The sequence below is a fragment of the Dromaius novaehollandiae genome, chromosome 12 (genome assembly GCF_036370855.1).
Source record: "Dromaius novaehollandiae isolate bDroNov1 chromosome 12, bDroNov1.hap1, whole genome shotgun sequence".
Taxonomy (NCBI): Eukaryota; Metazoa; Chordata; class Aves; order Casuariiformes; family Dromaiidae; genus Dromaius; species Dromaius novaehollandiae.
In genome coordinates this window covers 3,864,651-3,890,679 of record NC_088109.1, presented here as the reverse complement: position 1 = coordinate 3,890,679, position 26,029 = coordinate 3,864,651, and the positions used below count along the sequence as shown (strand labels likewise).

At 49.0% G+C, this 26,029-nt stretch overlaps 3 protein-coding genes and 1 long non-coding RNA gene across 15 annotated transcripts in view; all 4 read right to left on the bottom strand.

The window, feature by feature from the left end:
* Positions 1 to 4,314: 4,314 nt before the first annotated feature.
* Positions 4,315 to 8,798, bottom strand: LOC135329647 (uncharacterized). Its single transcript, XR_010391193.1, has 2 exons — positions 7,904 to 8,798; positions 4,315 to 5,126 (listed from the first exon to the last, which is right to left on the bottom strand). It is a non-coding gene; the product is annotated as an uncharacterized LOC135329647 (long non-coding RNA).
* Positions 8,799 to 11,454: 2,656 nt separating this feature from the next.
* LOC112984568 (PHD finger protein 7-like) lies at positions 11,455 to 12,797 on the bottom strand. Its single transcript, XM_064518523.1, has 4 exons — positions 12,705 to 12,797; positions 12,370 to 12,483; positions 12,065 to 12,183; positions 11,455 to 11,970 (listed from the first exon to the last, which is right to left on the bottom strand). The coding sequence occupies exons 1-4, from the start codon at positions 12,734 to 12,736 to the stop codon at positions 11,543 to 11,545; spliced, it is 693 nt and encodes a 230-aa protein (XP_064374593.1). The 5' UTR covers positions 12,737 to 12,797; the 3' UTR covers positions 11,455 to 11,542.
* Positions 12,798 to 12,806: 9 nt separating this feature from the next.
* LOC135329583 (PHD finger protein 7-like) lies at positions 12,807 to 14,218 on the bottom strand. Its single transcript, XM_064518524.1, has 4 exons — positions 13,979 to 14,218; positions 13,723 to 13,814; positions 13,533 to 13,634; positions 12,807 to 13,059 (listed from the first exon to the last, which is right to left on the bottom strand). Exons 1-4 carry the CDS (start codon positions 14,010 to 14,012, stop codon positions 13,006 to 13,008), a joined length of 282 nt encoding a protein of 93 aa, XP_064374594.1. The 5' UTR covers positions 14,013 to 14,218; the 3' UTR covers positions 12,807 to 13,005.
* A 4,588-nt stretch (positions 14,219 to 18,806) lies between these two features.
* Positions 18,807 to 26,029, bottom strand: part of PBRM1 (polybromo 1) — a 66,870-nt gene continuing 59,647 nt past the window's right edge. For 7 of the 12 annotated variants that reach the window (XM_064518686.1, XM_064518687.1, XM_064518683.1 and 4 more), the window contains 4 exons: positions 25,685 to 25,840; positions 23,176 to 23,246; positions 22,358 to 22,574; positions 18,807 to 21,998 (listed from right to left, as the gene is read on the bottom strand). In XM_064518686.1, the coding sequence (XP_064374756.1) occupies positions 21,826 to 21,998; positions 22,358 to 22,574; positions 23,176 to 23,246; positions 25,685 to 25,840 (617 nt within the window). In that variant the 3' untranslated portion in view covers positions 18,807 to 21,825. The remainder of the gene's footprint in view (positions 21,999 to 22,357; positions 22,575 to 23,175; positions 23,247 to 25,684; positions 25,841 to 26,029) is intronic. The other 5 variants (XM_064518690.1, XM_064518693.1, XM_064518691.1 and 2 more) reach the window with 1 other exon arrangement.

The following is a 26,029-nucleotide window of genomic DNA, read 5'->3' as shown; positions in this document are numbered from 1 at the left end:
TGTCTACAAGTACTCTAATACCCATTGTTGCTATTCTAACAGTTATGTGATACGAGGGCTTAGGGGAAAAAATTCTTTGATACATGTACCTTCTAACAGACACAAGCTTGGAGGAGTGCGCAACAGCGGTCATAGCAATCCTGGATTCTGTTTGCAGGATCCCTGTGTCCCCAGAGAAGGAAAGTTCTGGACAGTTTTTTGTTTTAAGCCTGCCTAACAGAGTATTAGATCTCAAGTGTGTGGGAGCACGTCAGTGACTAGGCCGAAAGTTAACTCTGGTATAGTATTAATCAGTGAGGACTACATATTAATGCAGTTGCTCTTATTTCCAGTGGTATGTGTGTACTATGCTGATGGTTCCACTAGGAAGGCAAATCTTAAGATCAAAGTATCAGGACAGGAAAAAAACCTGAGGGAGCTTATCTACTTATATGCTTTCTTTTGCTAATTTCTAACAGCCTTTTTCCACAGAAGTATGTTTTCACCAGCTGAAGAGACAACTGCTATTCTAAAGATCTTCTGATGCAGGTATTCAACTTAAAAATGGAGGGTAGCCATTGTGCTTTTTGTGTTGTGTCTCTGAAGGACATGATGTGGAAGGCTGGAGCTACTCATCCTTTCAGAAAATAAAAGAAAACTGACAGAAGTAAAGATGTGACTGTGCCCCTGTATATTTAAAATGGACAACAAATGAACTACTGTTTTAGAAGTTTTCCCTAATAAGAACCTAGATTTTAACTTTGGTTCTGAGGCAGAGCCCAAGTTCAACTACATATGCACAAGCTTCTTTTTACAGTCATGGATCGTTCCACTGGAATAAATCTGACAGTAGCAATACATGCTATAAAACACATTAGTAGAAAGCCACAGTCAGCATTTTGAAAAATATTGGGCTCCATCGGCTTTAGAAGGCTTGAGAAGTAAAAGTTTTCTCCTGCCTGTGAACTGTGCTTGGTTTCTATGGAACTTATTTATTGGTTTGTTTGTTTATTTAAATGAAGAAAAAGCCTGGTGCCCCAACTACCTTTCGGTACTCGGGAGCCTGGTGTGAAAAAATACGATTAATTTCTTCCTGTAGCATTCCCATAGTAGTATAAGTGTTTCACAAATATCAGTGAATCAGGTCTAGTTTTTTACTTCAAAGCTCTTACTTATCTTGTAGCACTGTTTCTGATTTACAGCTGACAAAGCTTGGCATATCTGGAAGTTAACTTAAGTATCTCCAGTTAGGCAAACAAAAGTGGAAAAAAAGGATTATTGGTCATTCATAAGAAGTTTGGTACAAGGGAGTTGTGTATCACAACTTTGACTGCTGCAGGGGTAAAGTCCATTTCTCCAAGACTGCTTTTCTGTTTCAGGCATGAGGCAATACAGATTTTTGATGGCAGAAGATGAAGACTGACATTTAGAAATCTTGAACTATATTCCTGACTCCACAGTGTGTTTTCTAGTGCTGATCCTTCTACTCCCTTTGGTTTTGCCTCTCTCTTAGTAACACCGGAAATGGAATGAGTAGCTGCAAAGCTGCAGTGGCCAGCCAATTGCAGTACCAAATGCACTTGGGAATTTAATAGCACTTTCAATCTACACCTGATCCTCAAAAAACAAGGTCTTCATTAGATTTCTGAGACAGCTTCCTCTCTGCTGACTTCTGGCTCTGTGCTGTTTGCCTTTCCGCCCAGTAATTCTCCCATCCTCTCTCTGGGTCAGAGGGCCCCATTTCCTTCCCCCCTCCAGATTTCTCCCCTTTCGCCAATCTGTCTATTGTTACGATGGGCAGTGCAGAAGAAGTGAGAGCATTCCTTCGTATTGGTGGGGATCTGACAAACATTGGGAAGTGGAGAAGAAGTGAGAGCATTCCTTCGTATTGGTGGGGATCTGACAAACATTGGGAACAGATCATTATTTCTGTTAGGCAGTGCAAAAGCAAGCCAGGAACATAACTTTCAAGCATTCATATTAAGCACTGCTGAGTACCTGACAGTTCTAGGGTTGAGTACACCATCTGCTGTGGGTGTGTGTCCCCTCTCAGTGGAAGCCAGACATGGAGAGGCTTGGTCAGCTGGGACCTCCCTGAGCTCTGGTCCCAGCTCTGGGATGGCTCTCTCGGCGTTACTGTTGCCAGACCAAAGCAGCGATGTGTCCCTGCATGCGCTGTACAGCATAGCTGGTGCTCCACAGCCCAGCAAGAGGTAACACTGGTAGAGTGGCTGTAGGGCCTGCCTTTATAACTAGTGAACAAGGAGCTTGTTATAATACAAGCAACACAATCTTTCTAGTTTTTTCAGTACAGAGATATTTCTTAAACTGTTTTATTATCAGTTTTGCCCAGGGCATCATTTGAAGTTTTGTCTGTCTTGATTTTGTTGTTCTAAGCTTCCGGGGCTTGGGATTTTTTTGCTCAGAGCTCTTTCATACCTGAGCCATGCTTCATTTTTTGAATTCATGAGGTCTTAGCAGATTAAAAGTAAATAAAGGCAAAGGTCCACATGAAGTGCCAGCAAAGTCTCTATTTTTAAAAACAAGCTACAGATCTTACAGAGGCCTTTTTTGAGAAACGCCTGTACTTCAATCTCTTTGCTCTAGACATGTGCTTGAATGTCTTCCAGAGGTTGGAATGCTCTTGAATCTTGACTCAAGACCGAGCAAGCACAACCGCAAAACCTGTAGCCAACAGTATGCTTGATGCAAAGCCTAACTAAATCCCCCAATTGAAGTGGGTTCTGGATCATGCTGTATGCTGCTCACATACTCTGGGACCTAGTCTGGCCTGTGTCAGAAATAATAGGATTTTTTCTCTCAGCTTGAGTGATAGTAAATCTGGAGTTGTCAACATCCTACATCAACTAGATCTGGTTTTCTCCCTTTAGAACTATCATGACAATAATTTCCACAAAGAACAATTGTGAAAGGCCAATCTGAAAATGGTGTTCCATAGTGGAAGTGTGAACTCATCTTCATTTATATTGTACTTTTCCTCTGTGATTAAACACCATCACTGCCCTCTAAGATCCCTCCCTCCTTAAAAAAATGAAAAAAGAAATCCTGTACTCAACCACACTGGAGTAAAAGCATCTTAAACACAGAACTCACTAATGTTGTAGATGTCGCAGAGCAGTAAGGGCAGCTGCCCCCCTAAGGGACAGAGGGCCAGGAGCCCTCCAATGTCAGGCTGGGAAGTCCGTGCACCGGTCAGGGTCCTGATAACAGGATCCATGCCAGACACAGCTGGAGACAGGCACACCTACAGCTTAGCTGAGGAAGGGACTGCAGGCCCAGGCCTGAGCTTAAATGGAGCTCCTGGGCCCTGGGCAGAGGGTGTGGGGGGAGAGCCCAGGTAAGGCTGGTAAGGGCCATTAAGGCCTGTCAGTGCTCTCAGGGTCCTGGCAGTAGCTGGTTGTTTTGAACATAGGAACAGTCACTGCGAACAGCTCACTCAGTGCTGTAGTCAAGTAAGATTTTAGCCATAATCTAGTATTAATTTTATGGTGCCTTAGTGTTGAGAATGTCTCCCATTTTTGTTGGTATGTCTGTTCTTGTAGTCCTCAGAGATAAGTGTGTCTTCCAGAGTGTTTTTGTTTCTGAGAACAAACTTAGGCTGATGTTATGTGAACTCTAATATATATATAAAAGAGTCAGATAGTTGCTGAGAGCTACTGTGTTTGCTTTTTATTTAGTGCTGCTTGTACGTAGTTGACTACCAGAGAAAGTGGCACATCAGGTTAAATATACCTAAAGCAAAAACAGGGGAACAACTCTTCTGTAACAGAGTATTGCTATTAAAATATTTCAGTTTCATGTTTGATCTGTTCATATAAATTTAAATGTTTATCATCAGTGAATGACTAGTATGCTTTTCTTTGGTAGTTTGTGAACTATAAACAATAGAAAGTATAGGCAATCCCTAATAAAATGCAGTATTTCTACTACTCATCTCAGTAGAGCTATACTACAGATGACAATACTCTTTTCTTCTGTATGGTTATGTTTCTAATCTAGCAATCCAATTGATTTCCCTTGGGACATGAATAATTTGAAAGTGGTTAAGAAACTGGCAGGTTGTATTTCATCAATCAAAAATACCTGTTCATTACTGTGTCTTCCTGTTTTCTTTCTCACATGCAGATGATTGTAAATTGAACAGTGCATTTTTGTTTATTTGCCTGTGTATTCAATATAAGCAGCCTGACAATATTTATAATCATAGCTGTGGAATGACAATGTCAGTCATTGACAGTGAAGCACGATATCATTCATGTTTTTTTTAATCCTTAAGATGCTCAACTGCTTGAAAAAAGACAAACAGTTTTAAAGAACATTAAGACAAGTAATGATTTAATTGAGTGAATTTAAACGCAGAGTAAATTTGGCCCAATGGTCTTCTACAGGTTTCACATCAGTCCTTCCTGTGGTCAATTCTGCACAGAATTATTAGAATGGCAATGGTATTGTATATCTTTACTGGTTTCTGTCACCCCGTGTTACTGTTTTGTCCTTCATCTTGCCATGAGTTGCCAGATGTGAAAATTAAATGTATAACTAATGATCCTTCTACCACCTTGGAGCTGACATTCATAAAGTAAGAGAGAGTAATAAAAAGAAATGAACACAGCACACGTTTAATGGTTCAAGAACGCGTTTGACTCACAAAGGGAGTGAATCTGCCCAAAGATAGGTCGTAATGATATTGCATTGCCTACTGTGAAACTATTACAACATTAATATGAAAATGAAAACAGGTATTTACTCTGAATGCTTGTCTTTTGCTTACTAGTGATTTTTAGATTAAGGGATAATAGGATAATTCTGGTAAGACTATGAACAGAATCCCCAAAACATATAACGTAGAGGCAGATCCTCAGCTAGTCTAAATCAGGCTAACACTGTTGGACTCAGTAAAGTAGGTTTGAAGTACGCAAGTCACCGTAGCCTGTAGCTGTTTGAGTCAGTCCAGAGACTTAATTACTATCAGTATAGAAGGAACGTATTTGGTCAGTATGCAGTGGTTTCTGCAAGTCAAGCGTCCAACTGATCTGTATCTGCAGAATCTTTAACCTGTTCAAAAACTGTTTCTGACTTTACAGGAAAGTATCTTCTGTTGCCTTATCCCTCTGACTGTGTGATGTCTGAAAAGGAAGAGAAGATTTTTATGAATTCTAAAACTTGGAGTTAATTAACCAGTTAAGTTTATCAGTGGTACAAGATTTTAATTCATTATCATTCCTGCTTTTTTAATAATAATTTTAAAAATTGTATTTCCTTACTAATTGTCTATGAAGTTTAAGAAGCATGTGCCTGCTGCTTTGCTGTGGCACTGTTGCTCTGGAGCAGCCCAGGGTACACAGCCCAGGTCTCTGTTTACTGCTGACAGTAAATACAGGAATTTTCATGACAGTAATAGCTAGAATCAGTTCCATCTGAATCAAAGCAGCAGCCTATTTCTGACCATTCCTGTCTGGCTTTGTTCCACGGTTCAGTCATTTTAAGGCAGGAGCTGACTGTGTGCTAACTGACCCCAGCAGAAACCAGTCCTGTTTGGACCCAAATTGAAACAAATGAGAGTGACTGGAGAAAGGCAGAGGATGAACAGGCAAAAACAGGGTTGGAAAAGTTGATCAGCATTGAGGAATTGCAGAGAGCTCATTTTAACAAGGCTTTCCACTTTCTAGCCTCTCTTCCTGGAGAGATTTATTACTAAAGGATGGACAATATGTGTTCTCTTGCATGCACATTGGCTCTGGGGACATCAAGCCAACACTGTAGTGATGTGACAATACCCCAAAAACTAATTAATGTGTTCCAGCCCCTCTGCCCTGAACCACAAGGTGTTTGGAGATTCTGTCAAAGGACTGGCTCTTGTTCAATCCATTTCCCATGCTGGCTGGAGAATGGGATGTCTGTTGGGTGGTAGACAGCTTGGATAAGCTATAGCACAAGCTAATGGGAACTTTCTTTAGTGGGAACTTCAGCTTTCTGAGGTGGCAATATTTCAACTTCATTGAAGCTATATGATTTTATTAGCTGCAGGAGGGCGAGAAATTGGAGGAGGAAAACAAAACCAAAGCTCTTGTTTTGTTTCCACCTGAGAGGATGGCTTTTAATGCAGAAATTTTCCTACCACAACCTTTGGCTTGTCACTTAAATGTACTTGGCAGCATTTTCAGCCTGCTTTTCCCAGTATAAATCATGACGCAATGCAGTATAGTATTTATACAATGTGCCAAAAACAACGAAAAAAGTTGTTTCAGTGGAAAACTTTTCCAAACAAGATCCCTGAGCATTGACCCATAGACCCTATGTAGAAGTAGGCTTAAGCTTTTAGATAATGCATCAGGTCAGACATTCCATAACCACAGGGCGAGTATATAGAATAAGAAGTAACAAGATAACAAGATACTGGAGACAGCAGGACAAGTTTAGTGAGAATCATTGAGGAGGGATGTAGGGCTAGAAGTATTGGCGGGAAGTGCTGACAGAAAGATGGAAAGGTTTTTGTGAGAAGTGCTGAGACGGGCTTTGGTAGGAAGCACTGAGGGGAAGACAGCAACAGGTATTGGTAGAAAATGCTAAGAGAAGAACTGAGGACAGCTGTAGGAGAAATTGCTGAGGGGAGACAGGGGGACAGAGATTTTGGTGAGAAGTGCTGAGGGTAGAAATTGAGAGAGGGTTTTGTGGAAACATCGAGGGTCTCCCGCAATGGCAGTGAGAGGTTATGGTGAGAAGAGCTGAGGGGACACGGTGGGCAGGTTTTGGCGGCAAATGCTTAGGTAAGAAAAGGGGAAGATTTTTGTCAGGAAGCACCGAGGTGAGAGCAGGGGAAGATTTTGGCAGGCACTGCCTAGGTGAGAGACAAGGGAAGAGTTTTCTTCAGGAGCACAGAGTGAGAGGGTGAAAGGTTTTGGCTGGAAGTGCTGAGGGTGAGAAAGAGGAAAACATTTTGTCCGGAAGCACTGAGGTGGTGGGGGAAGGTTTTGCAGAGAACTGCTGAGGTGAGGAGGGAAAGATCTATCAAGAAGTGCTGAGGTTTGAGTGGATAAAGTTTTTTTGAGATGCCCTGAGGTGAGAAAGGGGGCAAAAGGTTTTGGCGGGAAGTCCTGAAGTGAGAGGGAGGAGGAAGTATTGTCAGGAAGTGCTGAGGTGAGAGGGGGGGAAGGTTTTGGTAGAAAGCACTATGGTGAGAGGGGGGAAAGGTTTTATCAGGAAATGCTAAGGTGAGAAAGGGGGAAAGGTATTGTCTGGAAATGCTGAGGTGAGAGAAAGGGAGGAAGGTTTTTTGGGGAAATGTTGAGGTGGGAGAAAGAGGGAAAGGTTTTGTCCGGAAACGTTGAGGTGAGAGAAAAGGAGGACGGTTTTGTCTGGAAATGTTGAGGTGGGAGAAAAGGAGGACGGTTTTTAGTGGAAGTGCCAAGGTGTGAGGGGAAAGGTTTTGTGGAGAAGCGCTGAGGTGAGGACACAGGGAGAAAGTTTTTCTCAGGAAAAGCTGGTGAGAGAAAGTGGGGAAGTGTTGTTAGGGAGCACTGAGGCAAGACAGAAAAGTTTTGTCAGGAAGCGCAGAGGTGAGAGAGGGAGAAGCTTTTGGAGAGAAGTACTGAGATGAGAGAGACAGGCTTTGGTGGAAAGCACTGGTGGGTGACACAGTGATAAGTATTAAGAATTGCTGAGGTGAGAGATGATGTCAGAAACTGACTGGGAATTGTTGAGGAGAGAAATTGGTACCGCTATAACAGGAGTTGCTGGAGGGACACACGGGGAAAGAGGTTGTAGTGCTGATAGGAGAGCTGGGGAGAGGTTTTGGTAAGAAGGACAGAGGGGAGAGCTGGGGAGAGGTTCTGGTGGGAAGTGAAAATCTCCTCAATCACTAATTCCCCTTTCCCATGGTAATGAACACAGTGTTCTGACTTACCTGTACAATTCAGACATTTAGGAAATCTTTGAAAAAAATTGTGACCTCAGCATCTCCTGTTTCATCTAGCTAAAGAATTACAAAAAGACTAAGATTTAAAAAATATTTCTTTTTAGATTTGTGGACTACACCAAATAGTAAATGATTTCTTGTGAATGGTGTCACTCTAGGAAGCTGTCCATGAGTACTCCAGTTACAAGTAACATGCTGTGATAAAGTGAAAAAAATCTTACTTCTGAAAAAAACTACAGACAACATTGTGAAAGATGAAAAACATAAGAAAAAAAGACACTGTGAAAAAAAAAACCAAGCACGAACAACAACAAAGCTGCAAGTCACCCAAGAGGGAGGAAAAGGCAAGGGACCCTGGATGCTGGCACCTCTCTGCAGGTAGGGCCCACGATGCAGGTAAGTATTCCCTGCGGCTCCTGAGCACCCATTTTGCCTAGAGCAGCATGGCCTCCCTGGAACAAGAGCCATGGTCTGTGCTCACTTGGCCTTTTGCCATGCTGTACCTTTCTGTGTCCCCTGCAAGTGACAGCCCTGTAAGGGTGGAAGTCACCATGCTCCATCTTCTTGGGGAGAGGGAGCTCTTTAGAGGCCTGAGGCATGGGACCGTCCAGTAAGTGTGGCCCTGGTGCCTGCACCATTATCACGGTGCCACGCAATGGCAGCCTGTGTAGTGCGGCTCCCCTGGCACCAGGGTGGAAGCGCCATGCTAGCTGTTTCTGGGCCCCTGGGGCCTTAAAGGGAGTCCCCACTGCATTTAGGGTCAAGGTCACGGCCATGGGGCTTCATGACCAAGCGGACGTTATTTCTGCAGGGCTCTCCTTTAGTTCAGGTGCACAGCCTGAGGCTTTGCCATCTTGGTGCATGCTGTGTGCTGTCCAGACTCCAGTTACCGCATGTCGCTGATGGGGGCTGTTGCTTTCCTGCTTTGCAGTATCTCGCCAGCGGGCTGGAGCAGCGCGGGACCGAGCAGGAAGGGATCTGCGGATTCTTTCCTGCAGACATCAAAAAAACAATAAAGAACGCAGCCCAGAAGGTGAGGACCTGGCAGGGACGGGCAGCTTTGTGCCCAGATCCCTGGGCCTTTCCCGGGGGTGTGGGACTGGCTGTGGAGGCTTGGAGGCCATGGCTGAGGAACACCTGAAGGGCCAATGCAGGGTTAACCTCTGTCCCAAACCCCGGGGAGACCGGACCAGGAGCCCAGAGACACGGAACTGCCCTTCCCGGCACATCCTGCTGCCCTGCACCTCCGTTTCCCCACCCCTATAATCCATGGCCACTGCCAGAAGGGAGCCAGGCCAAGCCGGGGCGGAAGCAGGACCTCTCTCCCCAGTCTCCCCTCCTCCAAGCTGTCTGGCCCCTGCCCCTCTGCTCGATACAAGGCCGAGCCCCACAGCACCCTCCTGCGTGAGGAGACCCCTTCCCCAAAACGAGCAGTGCTTGCCTGGGAGACACAGCCTGCTCATACAGAGGAGCAAGGAGCCAAGGGAAATGTGCTGAGGTAGTGTGGGCAGCAAACTCTGAGATTACATGGTGTTAACCATTAAACTATACATCTTTGTTATCTGGTGATTAAAATGAATGCCTGCTGTATACATTCAGTCTGCCTCCTAATTTCCATCAAGCAGATGTGTGGGCGCAGAATTTGCTACACCGGAGAAGGTGAAGCCACCGGTGCACTCGGCGCCAGGAACGCTTCTCCTCCGGGGAGACCTCGCTCGGCAAAGCCTGCGGGCGCCTCTGCCTTTCCTCCTCGGGCCCGGCCCGGCCCGGCCCGGGCTGCGCAGCCCGCGGCACCGCTCCCCGGCGCCGCTGCTCGGCAGCCGACTCGGGGGCCCCGCGGCGCGGCGCTTCCCGCCGGCCTTTCCCCCCGGCGAGCCCCGGCCGGGCCGCGCCGCGCTCAGCCCCCGCCGCCGCTCGGGCGCCCCCAGCCCGGGCGCGACGCGGCCTCGCCGGCGGGAGCTGCCCGGGCCCGGCGGGGAGACCCTCCCGGGGCCGCCGCGGCTCCCGCCGCCAGGCCCGGCCTCCCCGCGCCCGCGAGCCAGGCGCCGCAGCGGCCGCCCGGGGCCCCGCGCTCACCGGCGGGCAGCAGCAGGCAGAGCAGCCCGAGCGCGCCGAGCCGGCGGGCGCCGCGCTGCGCCGCCATGAGCCCGGCCGCGTCCCGCGGGAGGCCGCGGCGGCAGCGGGGGCGGCCCGGCCCGGCCCTGCCCGGCCCGGCAGGACGGCGCCACCGCGCGGCCGCGGGAGGGCAGCGGCGGCCCGGCTCGGCTTAGCTCGGCTCGGCTCAGTTCGGCTCGGCTTAGCTCGGCTCGGCTCAGTTCGGCTCGGCTCGGCTCAGTTCGGCTCGGCTCAACTCAGTTCGGCTCAGCTCAGTTCGGCTCAGCCCAGCTCAGCTCGGTTCAGCTCAGCTTGGCCCAACCCGGCCCAGCTCGGCTCGGCCCACCTCGGCTCGACCCAACCCAGCCTGGCTCAGCTCGGCTCGGCCCACCTGGCCAGCAGCACCTCTGCGCCAAGACAGCCACACGTGGCACGACCGGGCGCAGGGTGGCCGTGCCAGTGGCCGCACTCAGAGGCGGAGCAGGTTGTCCTCCACGACAGCTGCTGGGCGAAAGGAAGCTTTCACGTTGACACACTGTCTCCTTGCTGGTTTTTTTAAGTTAACTAGTTCCCCAGGGAGTCAGGATTGCGCACGGGAACGTGTATCCCCAGGTGAAGAGCCTCGCGTGGAAACGGGGCGGAAGGAGATCTCCCCTGTCGCATGCCTGCACAGACGTGCTGGTGTCCCGCTTCCCGGGCAGCCAGCGAGCCAAATAAGCAGTGACTGCTTAGCCTGTAAGACTGTTGCCCAAAGACCAGCGCTAAGATTAACACAGTGCCTGAATTTCACCATGTTCTGGTATCCCCCTGTTTTGGAACAGGTATCTCCAACTTCGTGAGCAAAACTTCCCCTTTCTTTGCGTCTGCTGTATAGAGACTTGGGTTTCTGTGGTGTGTGGCAGAGGTAAAAAAGTCCCCTTTAGTCTCCAGAAATGTTTTTGGTGTCTTGTTATTTTTCCTTTCAATAATTCATCCTTAACGCTCATAGATTCTCCTGTGCTCCACCGCGAAGGGCTGTGTCTGGGACGCCTGTTCGCCCTGGGCTCTGGGGCTGTGGGCCACCCTGAGAGCGGACTGATGTGCCCGAGGTGCCCAAGAGGCTCCATCCAAGCACCTGTGGCCAGAGAGCCCAGGCTGCATGGCCGAAAGGCCAGGGTGCTGCACAGGTGACCAGCGTGATGAACTGTTCTTGTCACGCAAAGGAAGCCCATGATTTCCCTGGCTCCTCAGCTCCCCACAGCCACCCTTGGCTCCGTCTCAACCCACCCGGCCTCCTGAGGCCAGCAAGGCCAGAGGCACGTGGCCAAGCCGCTCGCCAGCTCTGGGGAAGGTCTTGCCAACAGCCGGAGGGAGAACAGCCCCACTGGTCCCCTCCCCCAAACCAGCCCCCCAGAGAGGCCGCGGGGGAGGAAGCCAAGGAAGAAAAGTCTCATCTCCCAGCACGGTTGAGGTTAGGTAGCAATTTTATTCTGCAAGGGGTAGGGTAGGGGTGCCACTGCTTGGGGCTGGCACGCGACTCGTCCTGCGGGGTGTTCAGGGCCGCCTGTAAGGATGCTGCGGCCGGCGGAACAGACGGGAGCGTCCTGGCCGTCGCTCTGGCCCTGGCTGTCCTGCCTGGGGGCTGCTCTCGGGAGCCAGGGAGCCAGGAGACGACTCTGATTCCTCCTGGCTGCCGGCTCGGGAGCTCGCCAGGTCCAACTCCGAGGTCGCGGGTGTAGCTGAGCCGGAGGATGCCTTGCATTCATTCTGGCTGCTGGCTTGGGAGCGGGCCAGGTCTGACTCTGAGCTCGCAGGTGTAGCTGAGCTGGAGGATGCCTCAGATTCATCCTGGTTGGTGGTGCTGGTGCTGGAGCTGGCCAGGTCCGGCTCTGCGCTGGCGGGGGCAGCAGGGCTGGAGGACGCCTCTGCTCCTGGCTTGCTGTCGGTGCTGGGAGCAGACGGCTCTGGCAGTGCGCTGGGGGCTATAAGGGGAGGTGGGAAAGTCAGCAGCACGGCCCCGAGCCCTTGCCTGGCCCTGGCCCGAGCCTGGGGGCACCTGGGTGCTTTGCCTCTTACCGGGGCCTATGCCGGCACAGCCATCGCATTCCCAGGCCTCCACCGCTGCTCCCACCGCCGAGCAGTGTCGATGCGTCCCTCTGGATGCACACGAGCAGCATAAGAGCAGCTCCCACGGCCTGGGGAAGCAAATGGGTTGGTGCTTGTGGCAGCCGGGGCTGGCAGTGGTGCCGCAAAGGCAACCGAGGCAACGGGAGCGGAGCAAGGCAGCGCCCGGCAGAGCTCTTGCGCTAAGCGCCTGCTCCCGGCACGACGGCATCTGCTGCCACAGCGGCAGCTGCCGGAGTGCAGCTTTGGTGACGTACCCGCTTTCCTGCGCCTGCTGCCTGCCCTCCTGATAGAGGCACTGGCCGGCGTCACACTGGCTGTGCCTCTCGGAAAGCTCCTCGTACTGCCCCGTCTCCTCCCAGGCTGGTGGTCTGCAGGAGAAGGAAGGGGAAGCCCTGAGCCTCCCCCGCCGGGCACCTGCAGGACGTCCCTGCTCTCCTGGCCTCCCGCCCCGCTTCCAACTCCGCGGGGAAGCGGGAGCCCAGACGAGCAGGAGCCCTGCGGGCCAGGACTGCCTCGGGAGCCCTTGGCCCGGCACAGCCCTTGTGCCGTCTGTCTCGGGAGCCCGGCACGAGGGTGGCAGAAAACCAACCTGAACAGGACAAAGATCCCCATTTTTAACATTTCTGGCAGGAATTTTCTCTTGTCTTTACACTGGGGGCACCGGAAGCACTCCCAGCCAGCGCTGCTAGCCTGCCCCTGCGGGAGAGACACAAGCGGCGTTAGCGGGGCGCTGCTGCTGCTGGGCCCCGGCTGTGCCCACGGGAGAGGGAAGCCCTCCTACCTGGATGCAGCCCCGGTGAAACCAGGCCCCGCGGCACGCTGGGCACACCAGAGTGCCGAACGATAGCTTTTCGTCCACCCGCTCCATGCAAATGATGCAGGTGGTTTCTTCATCTGGGCGTACCGGCACCGCCTGCTCCGGGCGGTGCTCCGAGCAGAAGGACCTGGGCAGAACATGGAGGAGAGGGGCAAGGTCAGGAAGCGCTGAGGCCTCCCACGGTGCGGAGAGGAGGGCAACGGGGGCACAAGGGAGCCCTCCGCGGCCTGGCTCCGGCTCCTGCTCGCAGGCATCGCTGCGGGGCGGGCAGGCGGCTTCCCCGGCTGCTTGGCCAGCGCCGGCACCAGGGGCGTCGAGGCAGGGAGGCTCCGGCGCGAGGGCCGGCACCCCTCACCTGTAGGCCTTGAAAAACTGCATGACGCAGCCATTGCTGGAGGCGCAGGGGAGGTGGAAGCTGCGGCTGCAATCCTTCCCCTGGCAGTTGATCGTGGCACCACGCTCGCCGCAAGCAAAGCAGCTCTGCAAAGAGCACAGCAGCCCCCGTGGGTGACCTGCGCTGGGTCTCCACGGCCAGCCCCACACCCCGGGAAAGGCCCAGGGGTCTGGGCACAAAGCTGCCCGTCCCTGCCGGGTCCTCACCTTCCGGGCTGCCGCCTTTATTGTTTTTTTGATGTCTGCAGGAAAGAATCCGCAGATCCCTTCCTGCTCGGTCCCGCGCTGCTCCAGCCCGCTGGCGAGATACTGCAAAGCAGGAAGGTCCCGGAGCTCGGCAGGGAGCTCGGAGGGACCGTTGCTGGGGAGAGCAGGGGGAGCCCCTGGGGCAGCTCACCAGGCAGAACTCGTGGACGCACAGCCCCTGCTCCCTGTGCGTCGGCCCGCAGACCTCAGCGCTGACATCCACCCGGCGGCACAGCATGCACGCTGGAGGGGCGAGAGCAGACGCGGCCACCGGTGAGCACCCCGCCAGGCCGGGGAAGCATCTCCGCAAGATTCCCCCGAGGCCCTGGCTCGGTCCCGGCCTTTCCGGGTGACCGCGCCAGGCAGCGGGACACAGGGAGCCATGGCGACGGGCACGACGCCCTCACCCTTCTCGCTGGAGTCAGGCGCCTTCCTCTTCATCCTGGATGCGGGGCGGTCAGTGAAGCGCTCTGGAGAGCCCTGGCCACAGACGTGACGGGGTTTCTCCTCCAGACACTGCTCTGACAGCTCTGCGGGAGAAGCGGGTCCCGGGTGAGACCAGGGGGGCGGCACAGCCCTGGGCTACCTGCCGGAGCCCGGAGCCGCGAGGCAGGGGAACCCGCTGCCCCCCGGGAGCCCCGCCAGCCCGCGCCTCCCCTCCCCTCTCGTCCTCCCCTGCCCTCCCCCCCGCTCCCCCCCGCTCCCCCCACCTCCCCAGCTCGTTCGGAGGTGATGCCTCCGAACCTGGGCCTGCCAGCGCCGCGCGGCTCTTTATACGCTGCCCGGGGCGGCCGTGTCACAGCAGCACGCGGTGACACGGCCCTGTGAGGCGGTGGCCATGTCACAGTGGGCAGCCCAGGGCTTTCGTGCCCGTATTTGGCCCGCGAGCTGCCCCGCATCAGCGGCTGCCGCTGTGACACGGCCGCCGCCTCACCAGGGCGGTCGAGGCAGGGAGCCTCCGGCTCCCGCGCCCCAAACTCAGCCGGGACCCGCTTCTCCCGCAGGGTCATCAGAGCAGCGTCTGGAAGAGGAACCGCGTCCCGTCTGTGGCCAGGGCTCTCCAGAGCGCTCCATGGACACCCCGGCGTCAGGATGAAGAGGAAGGCGCCTGACCCCGGCGAGGGGAGCGCGAGAGCTCTGCCGGGCGCTGCCTTGCTCCGCTCCCGTTGCCTCGGTTGCCTTCGCGGCACCACTGCCAGCCCCGGCTGCCACAAGCACCAACCCGTTTGCTTCCCCAGGCCGTGGGAGGTGCTCTTGTGCTCCTCGTGTGCGTCCAGAGGGACGCATCGATGCTGCTCGGCGGTAGCAGCAGCCGTGGAGGCCTGGGAATGCGATGGCTGTGCCATTGGTGGTGACCGGGTGCCTGTGCAGGACCCTGGCCTTTCAGCCACGAAACCTGGGCTCTCCGGCCACAGGTGCTTGGATGGAGCCTCTTGGGCACCTCGGGCACACCAGTCCGCTCTCAGGGTGGCCCACAGCCCCAGAGCCCAGGGCGAACAGGCGTCCCAGACACAGCCTGTCGCGGTGGAGCACGGGAAGACCCTGCCCGCTCCTCCCCAGGTGCCTGTTCCCACAGCGGGGCTGTGCGCACCCCCAGGGGCCCCAGGCACACGTCGGGCAGTGGGGCCCAGGGGTGGAGCAGGGGGGCTCTCGCCGGGGCGCTCTCAGGGCTGGGGCGGGCAGGAGGCTCGGGGCAGGGCAGGCTTTGCTGGGGCGCTGGAGGGAGACGGCCCCGTGCCCTGACACCCTCCTCCCGGGGCCCTGGCTACTGTTGTATCTCATTTGTTTCTTATACACAAATATATACACACCAAAATGTAAATAAAACTTACTTTGTTGCATCATAGAGGGAAAAAAATGAAGCAGAGGCTCACAACCCTGCCGAAACTCTGTTCTGCTTTGGTTAGTCTGCAATTTCATGATGGACACGTTGTCTTCAGGCACCCCGATTGCCGAGGGCACGCGCGGTGCGCAAGGCTGGGCCCAGGAAAGCTCAGGGCCCCCTGGGCTTCCCGTCGGCCGAAGGCTCCCGCTTGGCACCGCGGCTGGTCACGCCAAGCTCCCGGCGCGAGGCAGGGGAGCCTGTTTTGGGCAGCAGAGGACCAGCACTCTCAAGTGGAGACACATGTTTTGGGAAGCACGGAGAACAAATACTGGGGCTGCAAAAGGAAAAGGCTGAAGCGAAAATTAAGATCGAGTGTATCGGCTCCTTTGCAAAACAGGTGCTTTGCCTCTGCCGAGGGGTCTCGGCTAGCAAAGAACAGACATAACTAATGGGTACAAGTTTTGCTTTTGCACGGCCCTTTCCGCACCCCTTCACAAATTAAGCCATTAGTGCCTGCTCTCGGTCTCTGCTAAAGTGGATCCGTAGGAAAAGTATTAAGCTAAAACCCAAATGCTACGTAAACGTTAGCAACAGGATCAAGTAAGCTAATCCTCAGCTCAGAACAGGGAGTCTTTGAAAACTGTAACTTAAAAAGCCAGGCATGAGAGTACGTAAACATACCTGCAGAAGTACTGTGGTGTTGCTGGAGAAGTTCCTGTTTGCTTGTATTTGATGAACCTTCACCTTTAGCTCCTTACAGCAGTGATTATATTTTTTTTTCTGGTGTTGGCTGGAACGTTCAGATATATCTGGGCGCTGAAGGGTCAAGACTGTAGTCAAAGGCAAACTCAGTTTCTGCACTCCAGGACGTATCCCTGACTTTTCTTCCGAAGGAACAGGATTTGTCACCTTCTTGTCTGGATTCTCTGAACAACTACGCCTGAAGGAACTGGAGGTTCCTGGTGGAGAGTGGTTTAGGAGCAAAACACCGGGGCTGCTCTTGGCACTTGGTGAAGCAGCATTAGCACTTGCTTTAGAGCTGGAACAACCGGGGTGTGCCCGGAGAGTTGTCTGTGCACACAACGTAGGCGCGAAGGGGCAGGTTAGAGGTCGGGAAGTTTTCCTGCCCAGGTTCTGTTAAAGTCCTGGCTTAGTTACTCCCCTCGCAAGTATATTCCAAGTGTTTGAACCTCAGGTGTCTCCTAGAGAGCGATAAACCCCAAGCCATCAAACTGAATGGACCATGTGAGAGTGGCACAGGCTCAACTGTCTTGCTTATTTCTGTATTCTCCTTTTTTATGTCCTACCAGTGATAGTCCTTATGTAAAGTCTTTTGCTTTCTTGTTGACTCCTACCTGTTGTAGCATTAGCCACTGGCTTAATACGTTAAATCCATGTTCATCTGTCCCATTTCTGTCGGGTACCTAGAACATTTCAGTTGCGATGCTGCCAGGGAATTCCTCTCTCCAATGAGACAGAAATGCTGATTTTTTGGTAGAGCTAAAATAGGCTCGCAGCAGAATCCAGAATAAGTTGGGAAATAACCTGGAAAATAGAGGTACAGTGGTTTCTGCGTCTGGGGGTACCGGCACCGCCTGCTCCGGGCGGTGCTCCGAGCAGAAGGACCTGGGCAGAACATGGAGGAGAGGGGCAAGGTCAGGAAGCGCTGAGGCCTCCCACGGTGCGGAGAGGAGGGCAACGGGGGCACAAGGGAGCCCTCCGCGGCCTGGCTCCGGCTCCCGCTCGCAGGCGTCGCTGCGGGGCGGGCAGGCGGCTTCCCCGGCTGCTTGGCCAGCGCCGGCACGAGGGGCGTCGAGGCAGGGAGGCTCCGGCGCGAGGGCCGGCAGCCCTCACCTGTAGGCCTTGAAAAACTGCGTGACGCAGCCGTCGCTGGAGGCGCAGGGGAGGTGGAAGCTGCGGCTGCAATCCTTCCCCTGGCAGTCGATCGCAGCGCCACGCTCGCCGCAAGCAAAGCAGCTCTGCAAAGAGCACAGCAGCCCCCGTGGGTGACGTGCGCTGGGCCTCCACGGCCAGCCCCACACCCCGGGAAAGGCCCAGGGGTCTGGGCACAAAGCTGCCCGTCCCTGCCGGGTCCTCACCTTCTGGGCTGCCTTCTTTATTGTTGTTTTTCATATCCGCAGATCCCTTCCCGCTCGGTCCTGCGCTGCTCCAGCCCGCTGGCGAGATACTGCAAAGCAGGAAGGTCCCGGAGCTCGGCAGGGAGCTCGGAGGGACCGCTGCTGGGGAGAGCTGGGGCAGCCCCCGGGGCAGCTCACCAGGCAGTAACCTACACGTCCAGACTTCTGCACTGGATTTATGATCCCTCCCAGAGCAGGAAAGACTGAACATGGGAGACCACAGTGTCCCCAAGGATTGACAGAGACCAGGAATCTCTTTACGAAGGAACACTGCACTGCAACTGCTGTCATTTTTTCTTTGTACGAAGCTGCAATTAGACTTGCTGGAAAATGCAGTAAGCAAAACAAATATGAAGTTTTTTTATTAATCAGAATATTCACATATATCAGTGGATCAGGTCTCATTTCTTACTTGATGTTCAGAGCACTTAGCCATTCTGAAGCACCGCTTGAACCTAGTGCACTTGCAGGTGAGAGCGCGAGCTAAGCCCATCTACGGATGATCTGCAGCATCTCCGACGGAGCAAACGAAACACGAAGGACAATTAGAATTGACCAGTCTCCTCCGCGCAACCTCATCAAATCTTAGAAAGCTGGAAGTTTTGTAAACTTGGCAGACTGCTTGAGGGGCAGTTTAACCTCTTGGCCCAAGCTGTGTTAATTAAATATAATGCTATCTGTTCTGCCTGCTTAAATGCCTCTTTCTAAATCGTACGTCAGAAGCACCTACAGACTCAAGATGTCGCTATCACTTAATTTTTCTTGCTGCTAGTAATACCAAAGAAATTGTCTAGCCTGGTTTTGAATTTTATTTTGTAAAAGATGCCTTTTCCACATTAGTGTTTTAATTTCCTTTATTATCCAGCTACATACAAGACAGCCCTGAACCAGGTAAGCTTCCAATGTGAAATGAAGGCTTGCTGTTTATTTTCAATTAAGGTAGAGGCAAACAGGACTGACTGAATTTTATGATCTGTACCGGGCATTTTCCAAACACGTCAAATAGTTTCCAGGGTTTACTGTTCATGCTCCTTATGGCTCAGTTTTCGCCTGTATTTTTTCAGCATCACTGTTCTGCTCACCACCTACCAGGCACGTCTTGCAACACACAGGACAACAGAGAAGCTCCTTTCTATAGGTTCTTTGCCCACACACCGGCACGCACATACCAAGGACTTCATAAAATCTGGATCCGCAATAGCCAGAATCACTTGAAATGACACCCTGACAACAAAAGTCTTGATGGGACGCTCAAACCTGGTTAATCCAAAACACTTTGCAAACTATTTTTATTCAAATTAAAAAGACTCAGGTAAACAAACTGATGGTACATACATGTTATAAACCTGGTTATCAGCTGAACTTTCGGGAGTACAAGATTTAAGGAAAAGCCAAGCATGAATTAACCAGGTCCAAAAACATGCCCCCAAAATCACCAACGACGTTTTGAGTTTTTACACAAACAGTAAATTTTCTCACGGAAGGGAAGGACTGAGAAAGTGAAACAAATAATAAGTAGTCTCCAACTGGTTTATGAAAATACTGGTCCTAGATTAATCTATTTTCCACTCTCACAGAAACCAACCATTTCCCATACATACTTTTATTTTAGTAGGAAAGTTTCATTTACTCCAGTACAATGAACGGCAGTGGAAAACAAATGAGGGGTTCAAATACCCAGAGAGAGAAAGAGAGAGAGAGAGAGAGAGAGACAGAAAGAAAGAGAGAGAGAGAAAGAAACAGACAGACAGCTAGACAGACATGTCGTCTTTTTTTTTTTTTTTTTTTTTAAACCAGAGTCAGAAAAAAGCTTCTTTTGCTGGTTTTGAATTCTAGACTGTAGCCATTATATCCTAAATTTTACTGCAATCAACTGAAATGCCTCCAATATACAGAGACATGATTTTGAAATAAATAAGCGGCGCTTAAAAGATTTGATTAGGGCCAGCCCAGTGGCTTAGTGGTAGTGCTCTGCACTGCCCTATGGGAGGACCCAGGTTTCACTTGCACTTCCAATCACTTGCTCCCGGGCTGGAAAGAGCAGCGAAAGTAGTGCCGCAGCGGCTCAGGCGGGAGAGAGCCAGGGCCGCAAGTCTGCTCATCACTGACCTTCAGATAAATTAAAAAATTCAGTTCTACAGGCTCCAAAGGGAGTCCCATCCGGTCCTCAAAAGAAAATAAATAAAACAATAACTTAACTAAAATTCATCCCAGGTTCTTTGGTGTAATTTTTGTTAATGCTGAGATATAAGAGAATCGGGTGGTATTAGTACAATCCATGATGCTTCCAAATACTCAAAAACTAGGATTTGCTGCTTGATTCAGTTCAATGTCCCATCTTTGCGGCTAAATATTGCAAAGCCTATGGTAATTCAAATACACTTCAAGATGATGCTGTATATGTGGAAGAGGTCTAAGACTATGCCATTTCTACTTTCATAAACTTGGTAATTTACAAAGGCCAGTAGAGAATTTCTGTACCACAGGTGCAACACCTGGAGAGTTCAAAACTGTAATTTCCCTACATGCTTCTTAGCTCCATCTCCTTCACATCCATTGCACATCTGACCTCAACTGTCCTTAAGTGCCTACTTGTAATTAGAGGGTTTTCCACGCAAGGACTGGAAGGTTGGAGTGGGAGAGGAAGAGGAATTAGCCAGTAAAATTAAGTAACAGTTTATACTTGCACAGGTCACTTCCCTCAACAGTATAAATTACATCACTGAAACAGAACCCAAGGTATTCAGTATTGGAATAAAGTACTTAACCTTCTGCCAAATGTACTCAAGTATTTTTTTTTCTACTGGTATACTTTAAAATACATTTCCACATGATGAACATTTCTAGCAGTCAGATGAAAGCATATCAGTAAATTAGCTCTTTCTTTTGGACTGAGTTGCAGTGACAATGCTCCTGCCAACAAACTGTTCAAATTAATATTGCTTTCCCAGTTATTTAATGAAATAAAAACTATTCATTCTTTTTCTAAAATGAAGTACTATGAAAGGATTTACCCTTAAACAAACAGCTTTGCAGTCCAAAAGGTTGGTTGGTTAGGAGGACAGGTAAGTCCTTAGCAGAAGACAGTCACAACCTTGAAATCTGGCAAGAAGATTCCATACATACCTTACTAATTAAAAAAAAAAAAAAAACGAAAACAGAAAACCAAAGAACCAAAAAACACACCACCAAAAAGCACTCTGAAGGCTGCAACGCAAGTTTTCTTATTTCTCCAACCTCCTAGATAGGCTGAATTTACACATACAGCAGTACTTTGTTAAAGCTAGATTTACACATCAAATTTCTCTCCATCTGCCCTGCAAAACTTTCATTAAGGTGAATCGGTACCCCTAAGGAAAGCATACAAAGATACCTTGCAATACCTAATCGTTAACAGAATACGTGTGAATTTAAAAACACTGCATTACTTCACAAACAAAACAACTCATCTTCCCTTCTCTAACTCACCTTCCAAGACCTGAACTGCACACGTAATTGCTTAGGGAACAAGCTTTCCATTCCCACTGCTAGGTGTTAGGCACATCACAGAACCCCCAAAGCAGGTCATGGTAGATAAAACATTGCACCTTTCAAGGGCATGCAAAGCACACGTATTCTGTTACTAATTTAGGATCATAATGGCCTTGGCTACACAATTAAATAACTGGACAGGACTGGACAACATCAGCAGTCAAGACACCCTTGTCCCGTCCACACCAGCACTTCCATGATCACTGTGGTCCATTCAGCAGCATTGGTATTGACTTAAATTTGATTTTTCCTAGCATCTATGTACCCCTTACCTTTAGCTTCATTTCAAGAAATCCTCCCTGTTCACATCCAAGTGAGATTTCTGCTGGAAGTGGCTAGCACACACAAGCACATGTACACGCATTCTTCTAAGATGTAAACTATGACTAATTTCACATTCCATTGTACCAATTTGTAAATACTTTTTGTTTTCTTTTTTCTTTTATATAAAAATGATGGCATCAGATTCTCAGCAATAAAATATAAGAAAGATGAATCCTTGACTACACTTAACCAATTATGAAATCGCCTTTCAAACAAAGGAAACGTACGCAAAAATCTGTGTATTTGATAAAGTCAACTTAATATAACAAAAAGTGAAATATGCTTATTAAAAGTGTCCTTATATAAAAATGGTCTTGCAATGTGCAGTAAAATGCAATACAAATTATTGTTGGTTATCTCTCCCCACCCAGTAACTAAAACGGCTATTGTTCCACAAAACTCCTTATATGCCGGTATCAAAGAAGCAATTACGTGATTAAACATTTTCTATGTTGTACGCCTGACGGATATTAAGGGTGTCTCGTAGCATCAAGTCTCGAAGACGCCATAACGCATCGGCCATGGTGGTATGAGCCCCTTTACTTTTCAACCAGTGTGAAGGGAGACGGCTCTCTTGTTCTTTTGATAGATGGACATCTCGTCTTCGTGCTGAAAGGTTAAGAAATGGCCCAGTTATCTACTGGCTTCTCTAAATTTGTCCTGCCTCTGATATTTACCACAATTACTAGAAAAAGGGGAATATAATTCTATAGTATTTCTATTGCCCTCCAGTCCCTGTATTTGAGCCCATACAAGTGATTCTTAGATTTTTATACCATCAGTCGAATTAGCCTGCTGATAACATACGTACTCCCAGCATGTCTGATTTGTTTTTAATGACTGCTTGCATGGATACATTTTATTAAGCAAGCAGCAAATTTATTTAGCATTATCCATAAGAGCTAAACATATTAATGTGTACAAAGAAGTGTGTTCTGTCAAGGAAACATCAGAGTAGAAAGCCTTACCTGCAAGGGTCTGGTCCCACTTGCTAATGCTATTTGATTCAGCGCTAAGCCCCTCAATATATTTCAGATAGGCCTCAGAATGAAGAAGCCTCTGTGTCTTTGGTGGAGGGGAGACAAACATGGGAGTCGTGGGCTGCTGTATAACCGGCTGCGCTGCTGCGCTCTGGCCGGGATACGGAGGGGGTGCTTGCTGTCCCGGCGGGCCAAGGATTCCTATCTGTAATGGCAAAGTGGTAGAGAAAACACATTTTGGGGAACAGCAGGAAAGCTGGTTCACATCCACGTATCCCTATGGAAGAACCCGACCCAGCAAAGTGCAGCACGAACACCACAGTTCAGTGTCCATCCCTGTCCAGCAGTGACACGGGAAGCTGCTCTCTCCATCCACTGTCAGAACATCCTCATACAATGGAGCTTTAAAACAGGTCATGACCAAAGGCGTCTGCATCAAAGCATGCAAAACCTAAATTATCAGCAGTTTAACAGGGTGTTGAAATGACTCACATTCCTTTAACAGAAGGAAGGAAGGAAGGAGAGGGGAAAAGAAGAAAGGAAAGAAAAGAAAAGAGAACACTGTCTGGCTTATACTGCAGAATGCATTCCACAAGAACCTAGTTAGTCCAGTAACACTTCATCCAAGAAATATAGACACATCCTCTGGGGGTAAGATATTAAATGATCCTAAATACCTCTGCGTACATTTTGTTTATGTTCTCCCTGGGAAAGGCTATGTGCATCCCAACATATCTTAACTGAGATGCTGTTTAAATACTAATTTGGAGTCTTACAGCCTCATAAATCATGCAAAAAGGACTTACCTGCTGTCCAAATGGACTTGCTCCTGGTGCTGGAGTGCCTACCATGGGGGATACGTTTTGGCCTATAACACCTATATTCCAAAATACAAAAACAATTAGTCTCATTTCAGAGCAGTGGCAAATACCGCTTTGTCTTTTTCAATAAAAATTTATGCTTTGGCATCATTGCTTAAAGTTCTTTTAAGCAGCTGAACTACATTCAAATATCCCCCTCTCCCCCAGTAAAAAACACTTTAAAAGTTTCTGGATGAAAAAAAAAAAAAAAAAGCCAATATGACAACTACCCAATACTGATACGTAGCCTGTTGAATTCGTTGAATTAAAGAAATGAAAACAGAAGTCATTTCTGGTTTTCACTTTTTTTTGGTATTATTTAGTTATTGCCTAACTAAATCTTTCAGTTTAGAATATACAACTTCAGCTTGACAGAATCTCCCTAGAATCAAAATAATCTAGCAATCTATCAACATTTCAACATTTTGCTGTATTCGGTTTCATAAAATGCATTCACTGTAGGAGGAAAGCCAAGCCATTGCAAAAATTCTCTTATATCATCTATCTTGCTAACATTAAAAGCTTAAGCTTAAATAGTAATATATATGAGACAAATGAACACTTGGAAAAGTTTCAGAAATAAAAAGTGTTAGTTTTATGTAAATATATTTCCCTATTGTGTGGCCTGCAGCAGATAACACCCACGTAAGTCTCAAACAAAAATTTACAAATCTAAATGAGAGTCATACAGCTCCTGGTATTTTACATGTAGATGCTTGGGTCTGAACACGAGAGCTGCTTTCGCTGCTTATCCTTCTTGTCTATGCCACTTGTCGAAACCACATATCATTTATTTGAAAAGCTGAAAATTAAATTCAGTCTTCCTAAGGATTTATTTTGCATGCAGTTTTCTACATCAGTGATCAGAAGATGCGTCACTGCATTTTGTATACTGAAGCATATAATGAATGAATTCCCAGTTTACGACAACCCCTGTTTTAAATGCATCTGTACCAACAGAAAGTCAGAAATAGGGAAGAACACTGATAATATAAGTAGTGTGCTATGGCACCGATCTTTTCTTGGTACAAAGCAAAGAGGTTTGGAGGGGAGATACCCTCACCTTTCCCAGCATCGGAGCATGGCTTCACCTTTAGCTTGCGCAGCCCTACTCAACACTACTTCACCTGTGGTCCTGCAAGCCCTCCACTCCCAGGCATCACTTCTCCCCTGCTCTGTAATCCTCTCAATTTTAAACATCACACACATGGCCTGTTCCTCCAGTTGGAAAAATAAACTCTGAAAAGTAACGCATCACCCTGGATTCACCTCCCAGACAATTATATGCTGCTGTTGTGTGCTTAAGTATCATTGCCTTGGCGAGTCAGAGATGGACTCGCAGACACACGGCCGTTCTCCTAGTCCCGCTGCATGACATTACAGTGAATCTTACACACCAGTGAAGATGCAAGTAGCATAGCTAGTACTGATGGATTTAAAAGAAGAAAAAAAAAAAAAGGCAAACAACAATCAATTTACATACAGAGAGATATAAAGTCCTAACAGAGCTCCTGATAAACACAGTTGTAAATGAGGCAGGGGGAGGCAAACAAGATACCACTTTTTGTCTACAGATTAACAGTTTAACTGCTGAACATATAGGATACACATCTTCTAAATGGTCACAGGAGCTATCAGAGGTAAAAACCAAAATAATCAGCAGAAAACAGGATGATAGGGCAGACAACCAATTTTTCCCATAACAGGGACATGTTAATGACATTAACACTGAAAAAATGCTAATGAACTGTCACAGTGTTCATTCACCTCACCACTCAACAAAAGTGTGGCAAGAAAATATCAAATGTGCACTAAATAGACTATCAAAGATCAATGCAAAATTTGGCCATGATAGTATATTGAGTTCACCTTACCCCCACATTTCCCATCACTCTTCTATCAGAAAGGTTCAATCCAAACACTATTTTATAATAATGTATTAATATATTAGTACAAATCAGAATGTCTATCTTATTTAAAGGTAATCCATTTTTATCTTCTACCAATGGCCAAGAGGTCTTAAATGACTGCATTCATTTAAGTGCAGTCTGAATACTGAAAAATATTAACATACTGAAAAAGAATTCAGTAAGGAATAGGAGGAAAAAGGAAGGATGCTATTCAGGTGACATAAGGATATGAATAGGCTGATTTCAGCTTTTCAGACCTCTGAAACTCGAGCACAACTACCAGGTTTTTGGATGGAGCAGCATCATAATTTCCCAGCAACTTTTGCTGCTGGTCTGCTGCACGTGCTGTTCTGTCAATGTTAACGGTTTGCCTGGATCTCATATATTCAGCAGTGCATCACGTGTGTTGCAGCTACACAAACCTGTAACGTTCAGAAACGATCCAACAAGCTATGACCAAAACAAGCTGCGGATAATAACAACAACTGGTTAAACGGCGAATACATGAACATGAAATAAGGAGCGAATGAGGATGACAGTCTTACCGGGTGGTGGGATGCCTGGGATGCCTGGCATACCTGGCGGAAGTTGGTGGGGTGGGGGCACCCCTGGGTGAAGTGGCTGCATGCTGCCCATGCTAACAATGCCATCAACTGGGCCCTGCAAAGGTGGCAGCACCGGTGGATAGCCACTTATCATGCCTTGAAGGACACAACAAATTTCAAACATGCATCAATAACATGCAATATGATCTACACAGTAAGACATGCACTATCCACAAAAAGGCACCTTTAGTACAGCAGGACGATACTACAATTAGTGTCTCGCAAAAAATGAACAAAAATTAAAAATAATAAAGTTGTAAATGTGAAACACTATACTTCTGATGA